The sequence below is a fragment of the Abramis brama genome, assembly GCF_963993115.1.
Source record: "Abramis brama genome assembly, chromosome: 4".
NCBI classification, from domain to species: Eukaryota; Metazoa; Chordata; class Actinopteri; order Cypriniformes; family Leuciscidae; genus Abramis; species Abramis brama.
In genome coordinates this window covers 1190001-1199044 of record NC_139966.1, presented here as the reverse complement: position 1 = coordinate 1199044, position 9044 = coordinate 1190001, and the positions used below count along the sequence as shown (strand labels likewise).

Genomic DNA, 9044 nt, shown 5'->3' with positions numbered 1-9044 from the left:
TTGTCGCACCTTCTCAACAATCTCTCAGCACTCAGAAGCTTTGAAAGTTGTCATGTTCCTTCAGTACGTCTGTCATGTTTAATCTATGACAGGAAAGAAATATTTCAATCCAAACAAGCTGCTGATGATTTCACATCTCACTTATGAGCAACGGAACATTTAAATTTGACAAATATAGTGATTTGATTTATATTGTGATATATATCGATATGGCCAGAAATGAAAAAATATATTGTGAAATGAAAAAATCCTATATCGCCCAGCTCTAATCTATCAGCTCCTTTGATCCATTTGATTTGTCTTGTAGGTTTTATGTTGGATGGCCTTCCTGACACTACCCTCTGCATTTACCCGGGCTTGGGACCGGCACAAATAGGACACTGGCTTGTGCCCTGTTGAGGCTGCATTTATCTTTCTTTTTTTTTTATCTGTCTGTCTGTCTGTCTGTCTGTCTGTCTGTCCTTTCGTTTTTTATTTCAATCTTTTTTATTTCTTTTTTTTTTTTTTTTTTTTTTCATTTCTTTAGCTCTGTACACAGCATGGCTTATATCAGTCATTATAGCATCAGTCGTCTGCTTTTCTGTGCAAAAGTCCTAACAAATGCGTCCATATCTAGACCTGTTGTTATGGCCTTCTCGTGAGCTAGAATAACTAAATTTCTTTTTCTCTCATGTAGCATAGTGCGGCGGAAGGGGGTAAGAACACGAGACAAAGTGGAGAAAGAGCTCTCGCATGATGCAGATGATATTACAATCACAAGTGAGGTCACATACATGCGATGGAGCTGAGGAAAGGCATTCTTATACCCGTGTAGATATGTGCAAATGGTGGAGAGGTCTACAAACTCTACGTTCTCATCATCATTAGTATTTTTGCGACAAGAATCTCATTGGAAAGTTTGTCACTGTCACTTTTTGCCATTTTTTTGCAGAGGACTTAACATGGCAACACCCAGAAAAGAGGGAGATTGTGGTTGAAGGCAATTAACTGCTTTCATGAGATCCAGATTGCTTTTGGAGAATCTTGTCTCCATCTCTACAATGGCGATGTCCAAATTGTTGAGAAGAGCTCTCTTCAGAGCCTGGCTAGGAGTCATGGAGTCTTCTGCATGGCCTACAGTGGACGTAACACCGCTACCTACGAGCAGTGAGCTCATTGTGCTTTTTCTTTTAGCAGCTGGTGCAGGCATGCTGGTTAATGTCTCACTCTCCTCATCTCTTCAGAGCATTTTGGGCTCCCACTTTCAACTATTGAGGAGCTACAATGTTTGGAGGAGACATTAAAGAATCCAGAGGAAGAAGACTTTGGTGAGTTAAATTATGCATTAATCAGATCATTCCTAAAAGTCAGTCCCCACTCTCACTCATGCTATATTCTTTAAATAACTAACGAGTTACATGTCTTTGTTTCAGACTGTTCTCCTTGGAATGGTCGGAGGCATGACTCTTAAAGACACTGTGGGGCGGGTCCTGAAAAGAGCAATGAACACTTTGCTGGTGAGACTCATTAAAAGTGTGGTTCTGGGTGAGTGTCAGTGCTGGATAACTGCACTGTGGTGACATCCCAGGGCTCTACAGTGCGACCTATTTTTTTTTTTTACTGGGTGTGACAGTGACAAAGTATTTAGGAGCACCAGTGCGACTGACCTGATCAGGGTCTATGGGTGCACCCTCCATTGAAACTAGGGCTGTAACGATTCCTGTAACGAAGTCGAGTACTCGATTTAAAAAAATCCTCAATTCCAATTTACCCGTGTTGAGTAACCGGCAAAATACCGGAAGTGGCGCATTCCACAGACGAGAATCCATGAACCACATTATTACACCGTTTTCTAAGGCTACGCGATCTATTTAAAATCATTTACAATCAAAATATAGCATAGTGCTATCATGAAATCACAAAGGCTGTGATTTAGTTAAGAATGCTCTGGCAAGTCATTTTATGAAATATCGCCTTATAATGGGTAGGTTAATTTGTCATTGATCAGAAGGTGCTCCTAAATTTTTGACTGTGCTCCTAAACTTTTTAAATTAAAAAGAAATGTAGGCTAAGTGTAGAGCCCTGCATCCAAATTAAGTTTTGGTGGTTGCTGAGTAACATCACGTGGTCATGCTGCCCTCTTCTATCTTGTGTTTTTCTCAGATGCAGTCCGCCGCAATGCCCTGACCAAAGAATCTACAGAAGAGGAAATGGAGCTCCTCATCACCAGGTGGCTGCAGTTTGCCTCTGATAGGGATGGTGGCTAAAGCCAGAGGGTGAACAGGCAGACAACGTAGACAACTCAAAAACGCGGTGGGCCAGAATTAAATGTTTCAAAGTTAAAAATGTTGATATTGGAAAATGTTTTTTGAGCTCCTTGATTCTACATTAATGCTGTGATATTTATTCTATTCTATTATTTTCAATTCAAATCTGTTATTAATAAGTGTGTGTGCGTAGACAACTCAAACGCAGTGGGCCAGAATGAAATGTTTCAAAGTTAAAAATGTTGATATTGGAAAGTGGTATTTGAACTCCTTGATTCTACATTAATGCTGTGATATTATTTCTATTCTATTCTAATCTGTTATTAAAAAGTTATCCTATTTTTGTAGTGTGGTCCAATAAAAAATGCATTAAACATGAAACCTGTCTTCCTTGTGCTGTTTTACGTTCTGTTTATCTTGCATAAATAACGGCTGCTAAGCAATTTTAGTATTAACCTGACATGAATCAATAAAGTTAAAATAAGCCTAAATAAGGAACGGGATTGGAGGCGAGCTTACGTGCTCTCACTCGGGGTTCCGCAATCGGGCCGCGTTAAAACCGAGCCCTCGGCCGAGTGGCTTCCCAGCTAACACAAATACGTGACTGTTACGTAACTGCAACGTAATCTGGTGACCAAACTTTCGTCGTGGCGACGTAACTAGTTACGTCGTGGCAACCGGAAAAGTGAAATTCCTGGATTCGTTGTCACGACGTAACTTTGTAACGTTGTCAGTAAGTAACGGCGACGTCATGGCAACGTTGTGGATCGACAGTCGTGTGTTGGTAACCAGTTGGTCATTTTAGTTTTTAATAATATGGGCGGACATGCAGTGGTCTAATTTAACTTGTCCTCATTGGCCCAAAACTATTTTAGAGACTTTTTCAACAACATATGAACAATACAGACTCAAAATTGGTTAGTTCAGTTCATTTACTATAGAACAAAGCACAAACAGCAAAAACAGTATGCAAACAGGTTATACATTTAAATGAACAAGATTTTCCTCAAAAGCTTGAACATCAAACTACTCCTACACGTCTTCATTTTGGTGGCCCTAATAACAAAGCAAGAATAAGAAAAGAAAAATGCAAGAAAAAAAGAACAGTTGAGTGTTTTCCCATTTAACATTTAAATACACAAAGCAATTAGCACTGAAAGATAGAATCTGTTTAAGAAGACAGTTTTGTTTAAAAATCGCTCATATATTTTTCTAAACATTTTCACAAAGTTATGTTGTGGCAAGTGCATTATTTCCTTTTAAAATAATTTGATAACTTCATGACATGTATCACTATATTCTATAAAACCTATAGTTTGAAATCATTTTTTTGTACATTTAATATTACATATTATTTTGTTTTGGTTCTTCTTAAGTCATGATTACAATATCCATTTTTTAAAGGAGAAGTTCACTTTTAAAATGAAAATTCTGTCATCACATACTCACCATCATGTTGTTTCAAACCTGTATGAATTTCATTCTTCTGCTGAACAGAAAAGAAGATATTTAGAAGATTATCAGTAACCAGACAGTTTTTGGGTCCCATTGACTTCCATAGTATATTTTTTTCCTACTATGGAAGTCAATGGGACCCAAAAACTGTCTGGTTACTGATAATCTTCTAAATATCTTCTTTTCTGTTCAGCAGAAGAAAGAAATTCATACAGGTTTGAAACAACATGAGGGTGAGTATATGATGACAGAATTTTCATTTTAAAAGTGAACTTCTCCTTTAACTAGGAAACTATAGGCCTATTTATGATTATTCCTGAAGGCAGAATTAAACCCCCAAATTGTCAGGTGATGGTGCAACTGTCCAAACAAATGAACAGACTAAGAAAACAATTTAAAATGGTGTCTTAATAATAAAAAAATAAAAACTATGCCATCATTTTAGGTTTGAAGCCTTTCATATAATTGTTTTTTATAAATATCAGTAGTTTTAAAGCTGTTGAGATAATTGAGAAACTTTTGTCCAGCAATTTGTATATTCTCAAATGTTATGAATTTACAAGGTAATAACAGTAAACATGATAATGCATCATCCAGAGGAGCCTAACTGATCTCTTTGGCAGAGTGAAAAAGTTTGTAGAGCCCTGATAAAATACTGATAAAAACTGCTAATTTCAAGTATGGGTAGGTTGGTGGTACAATACATAATATTTTTGTTGTACCACCTGACATGAAAACTTAAATTAGTTTAAACACTTTAAAATATCATTTAACATCTGAAAATTGTTTAAACACATTGTCTTCGTGAGTGTTGATGTCATTAGAAGTCTTCCCAAGTGAGGCTGGAGCCTGGATCCGACCTGGAGCTGCTGTAATCTCTAGTAAAATATGCTGAGCATCCTGAGATCGAAACAAGGAGACAACAGGAGAAAGATTAGCATTGCTGCTATTCATATTATTTCAGGCAAAAGATGGTCATGTGCACTTTTTACTATTTCATCACATAGTGCAAGATTATGAGATGTGTTCATTGAATGCTTGGCTAAAGAGATGTGTCTTTAATCTAGATTTAAATTAGGATAGTGTTTCTGGGCTCCAAACATTATCAGGAAGGTTATTCTAGAGTTATTCCCTTACATTCTATTAATAGGAAATCATCTGATATTAATGAGAAGACATGGCCTAACGAGTCAGCATTTCAATATTTGAATACTATATATTCTTACAATGTAAACGTCCTAAACATTTCTGAGTATTATCAATGTTGAAAACAGTTGTGCTGATTAATTTTTTTTGTGTAAACCAATGTAAGTTTAATCCATTTTCTTTTTTCTCTCTCCAGGATTCATTTTTAAATAGACCCATCATATATAAACAGTAGTTTACACTACTGTTCAAATGTTTGGGTTCAATAGAGTTAAAAAAAAAAAAATCATATTTTATTCAGCAAGGATGCATTAAATTGACCAGAAGAGAGAGTAAAGATTTCTGTTTCAAATAACTGCTTTTTTTTTTTTCATTCATCAAATAATCCTGAAAAACACAATGAAGATGAAGCTGCACAGCTGTTTTTAACACTGATAATAATCATAAATGTTTCATCTATGGTTTTAGTTTTACTTATTCACTTATTCATATTGCTCATACAGTGTCATTTAAGTTTGGATGTCAAAACTTTCTTAAAATAAATTAAATAAGTAAATGTAAATATGAGAATTAAAAAAAAAAAAAGAAAATAACAGATGCATGGTGATATACAGTAAGTTATGTGACAAAATATTGTGAGAAAATGGATATGAAGTTATTTAATGAGCTTCCTCACTTCACCTGTTTCCAACTTCTCTGGCAGCAGCTTTCTTCAGAAATGTTGAAGTCGTGGAGCTTCCCTCTGTTGTAGAAGGATTATTTTGTTGCTGCTGAAATCACAGAACTATTCTGATCAATTTGTGTTTACCATTGAGCTAGTTTCAGCCAATTTTCACACTCCATGTTGTGACGTCATCGAGTACGTTTATGTTAAATAAATTAGCTCACTTCCAAACTAACTTATTTTTTACAAAACTATCAAAACCTCTCATCTACCCATAAGATGTGATTAAAAGCCTAAACTTTCATATCAAAAGCTCAAGCTATGAAGTTAGCATAACGTTACCTCTTCTGAAAACGGTTGAGATGCTAACGGACTTTTTCGAAGACACTAAACCATTTCTATAACGTAAATATTCAACAGAAACATGTCAATTACAAGTAAGAGAAGTGTCAAGAACAGTTGTGTGTATTATTTGTGTGATTTTAGAGACTAAACTCACCTGAAAGCAGTGAAAACAACAGCGAGAGACGGAGATCTGCTGCTTTGTCAGTTGCAGTCAGTGGGGCGGTCTGTCGGTTTCCATGACAACTCATCTGTTTGAGAGCGACTCGAAGGTTCACGCGCACGCGCCCGCGCCCATTAAAACTACAAAGCCACGCAACATTTATAAACATCTAGAATTATAACCTTAAGGTAATAAACCTTATAAGTAATACTTTAATAAAATGAACGTCTTTCAAACGTATGGAATACTAAACAAACAATTGAAACAAATAAAATATTTCATAGAAATGCAGTCTGATAAGATGGTAATGAAATTACGGGCCCGTGACGTTGCAGTTCCGTTGCCAGTAAGTCATAAAATTACCAAGTTATTACGAATAGAGTACGTATCTGGAACGTTGTTGGTTATCTTATAACCTTAGAAGGACGTACTAACGACGTTGTGAGTTGGTAATATGATGGTAATGAAATTCCGGTCCCGTGACGTTGCAGTTACGTTGCCAGTAAGTCGTGAAATTACCAAGTTATTACGAATAGAGTACGTATCTGGAACGTTGTTGGTTATGTTATAACCTTAGGAGGACGTACTGACGACGTTGTGGGTTGGTAATATGATGGTAATGAAATTCCGAGCATACGACGTTGTAGTTACGTTGTCAGTTAGTAAAGTCATGACGTGACCAAAAAGTACGAATACATTACGTAACTGTTACGTCGTGTGTTAGCTGGGTTTAGCCTTAATCGGGCCGCGTTCAAACCGAGCGCTCGCAGAGCAATCGGACCTAGATTCATGCCGAGGATCGGCCGAGTGTTTTAGCCTTAATCGGGCCGCTTTCGGCCCGCACAATTTTTGCTAGCTGGGTTTTTCGTCCCTCACCTGCCATTTCCATGACAACACTTGCAAAATCCAGTCACCCATGCGTTTGCTTTTATCATCAGACCTGACACCTTGCAACTCAGACAAAAGAATAATTAAGCTAAAATATAAATGCAAATAAACTATAGTAAACATATTATTTGAATTAATTGTAAAATTAAGTTCATGTTAAAAATGTTAGTGTTTTAATGTTAATGTTAAGATAATAACTTAATGCTACTTAGTAACTTCTATCACTAATTAAAGATGTAATGAAATCACGAGTCTGTTTTCAGCGTTAATTTAAACATCAAACACATGATACTTGATTCATAAATAAAAGCTACAATTTACATTCATGCATGAAGAAAATAAGGTTGAATCCCAGGACAGAGCTCTAAAAGAATGCATCGACTTCAGAAAACGTGAAGAATGGAAAAGCACATTTCTGGGAAGAAAGTGGAAAATAACACAGGTAAGACAAATAAAATTATCCTAACTGTCCTATCCTATCCTAAATTATCAAACTGTTGGTCAGGCGAAGGTGACGGGTTTTATTCAAAAGAAGTTATTTTAGGAAAAATATTATTCCACTTATTGCACTTAAGACTGATATACGTACGGAAGAGGATTAGGGCCAGGCAATAATAAAAAAATAAAACCATCTCGACTCTCGAGATTAAAGTCATTATAATGCGAGATTAAACTCGTTAAATTTCGATAAAAAAAGTCGAAATACAATCTTGAGAATAAACTCATTAAATATTGAGAATAAAGTAGTTGTGTTTCGAGAAAAATAAAGTCGAAACACAACGACTTTATTCTCGAAATGTAATGAGTTTATTCTCAAGATTGTATTTCGACTTTTTTCTCGAAATTTAACGAGTTTTTTCTCGAAACACAACGACTTTATTCTCGATATTTAATGAGTTTATTCTCAAGATTGTATTTCGACTTTTTTTCTCGAAATTTAACGAGTTTAATCTTGCATTATAATGACTTTAATCTCGAGATGGTTTTATTTTTTTTTATTATTGCCTGGCCCTAATCCTCTTCCGTAGATAGCACATGCAGCTCAAATAACAAAAAAAAGTGTAGCTACACTGGGAGAAACAAGCAAGTGACGATCAAGTGCACCTAAGCGAGTGACGTCATTCCTTATGTTATGGTACGCAGCATGTATCCATGGCAACGCTCAGTAGTGACAGTTGACCGTCCTCCTCAGACGCAGCCTTGTGTTTTCTCTTTCTTCGGTCTAAAAGGTATTTTTAATTTTTAGATTAGTATAACGTTACATTAGTTACCGTAACCACTGTCCATCTTTAAATTATATGAAAATGTTACCTTTTAAAGCGTTTGCTGCAGTTGTCCGCCGTGTACCGCTGCTAACCGTTATGCTAACACTACGAAGCTAACGTTATCTGTTAAGATGAGATGAGACGACTTTATATTTCACATGGATATATTATATAGACATATAAAATCATAACACTACTGAATGTGTTCATTTTGTTGTTTTAGGTAGAAAGCCAAGGGGAATTCCCATCGGACTAACCCCACAGCTGACGACAGCTGCCAGTGCGTTTGAAGACACACACACACACACACACGGAAAGAGCACAACACCTTTACAATTGTTCAAATAAAATACATTTACTTTGTTCCTTACAACGTGTCTGTTTTCTTTGGTTAGCCAGAAGTAGAATAAAATAAAATTATATTCAGGGGACTAAACGCGAAAGTCCCCTAAACGTTCCGAATGGCCGCTGGTGGTCCTGTGAATGTCCTCTTGAACGTACGGAGGACGTCTTTGCGAACGTCCGCGGGACATCAAGCGGACTCCACATGGGGACGTTCGGGGGGACGTTCGCACAGGCCATTTAGGGGACGTTCTGGGGACTTTTTTTTGTTAGCTGGGTAAACATATATGATGGGCATTATGCAAGACACACTGTTTGTTAACATGCCGTGTGTTAAACACGATTACCTTCATGACGATGACGCTCTCCGGCGCCGACCCGTCTCGAACTCCTCTCCTGACCCGGAGGCGCGCGCGCGCACACATGAGAGAGTGACATCAGCAGCGAACAGCCAATCGCATGCCCTGAAACAAGAGCATCGTAATCCACTTCTCGCGAGAGACTAAGCGCTGTTCGATACTCTCATCTGAAGA

The 9044-nt window shown here is 37.0% G+C and overlaps 1 protein-coding gene and 2 long non-coding RNA genes across 5 annotated transcripts in view; 1 reads left to right on the top strand and 2 right to left on the bottom strand.

Annotated features, from left to right (window-relative positions):
- LOC311081575 lies at positions 1-2512 on the top strand. Of its 3 annotated transcripts, XR_014605924.1 has the most exons (4): positions 1-1146; positions 1224-1307; positions 1413-1496; positions 2143-2512. It is a non-coding gene; the product is annotated as an uncharacterized lncRNA (long non-coding RNA). The 3 variants fall into 3 exon arrangements; XR_014605925.1 differs by having other exon boundaries at positions 1-1307; XR_014605926.1 differs by having other exon boundaries at positions 1-1307; positions 1413-1524.
- Positions 2513-3162: 650 nt separating this feature from the next.
- On the bottom strand, positions 3163-7553 carry LOC311081572. Its single transcript, XR_014605920.1, has 3 exons — positions 5854-7553; positions 5529-5617; positions 3163-4601 (listed from the first exon to the last, which is right to left on the bottom strand). It is a non-coding gene; the product is annotated as an uncharacterized lncRNA (long non-coding RNA).
- A 957-nt stretch (positions 7554-8510) lies between these two features.
- LOC311081545 (stonustoxin subunit alpha-like) overlaps positions 8511-9044 on the bottom strand; it is a 71509-nt gene continuing 70975 nt past the window's right edge. The window contains exon 8 of the mRNA XM_084112096.1: positions 8511-8975. Coding sequence (XP_083968222.1) covers positions 8949-8975 — 27 coding nt within the window. The 3' untranslated portion in view covers positions 8511-8948. The remainder of the gene's footprint in view (positions 8976-9044) is intronic.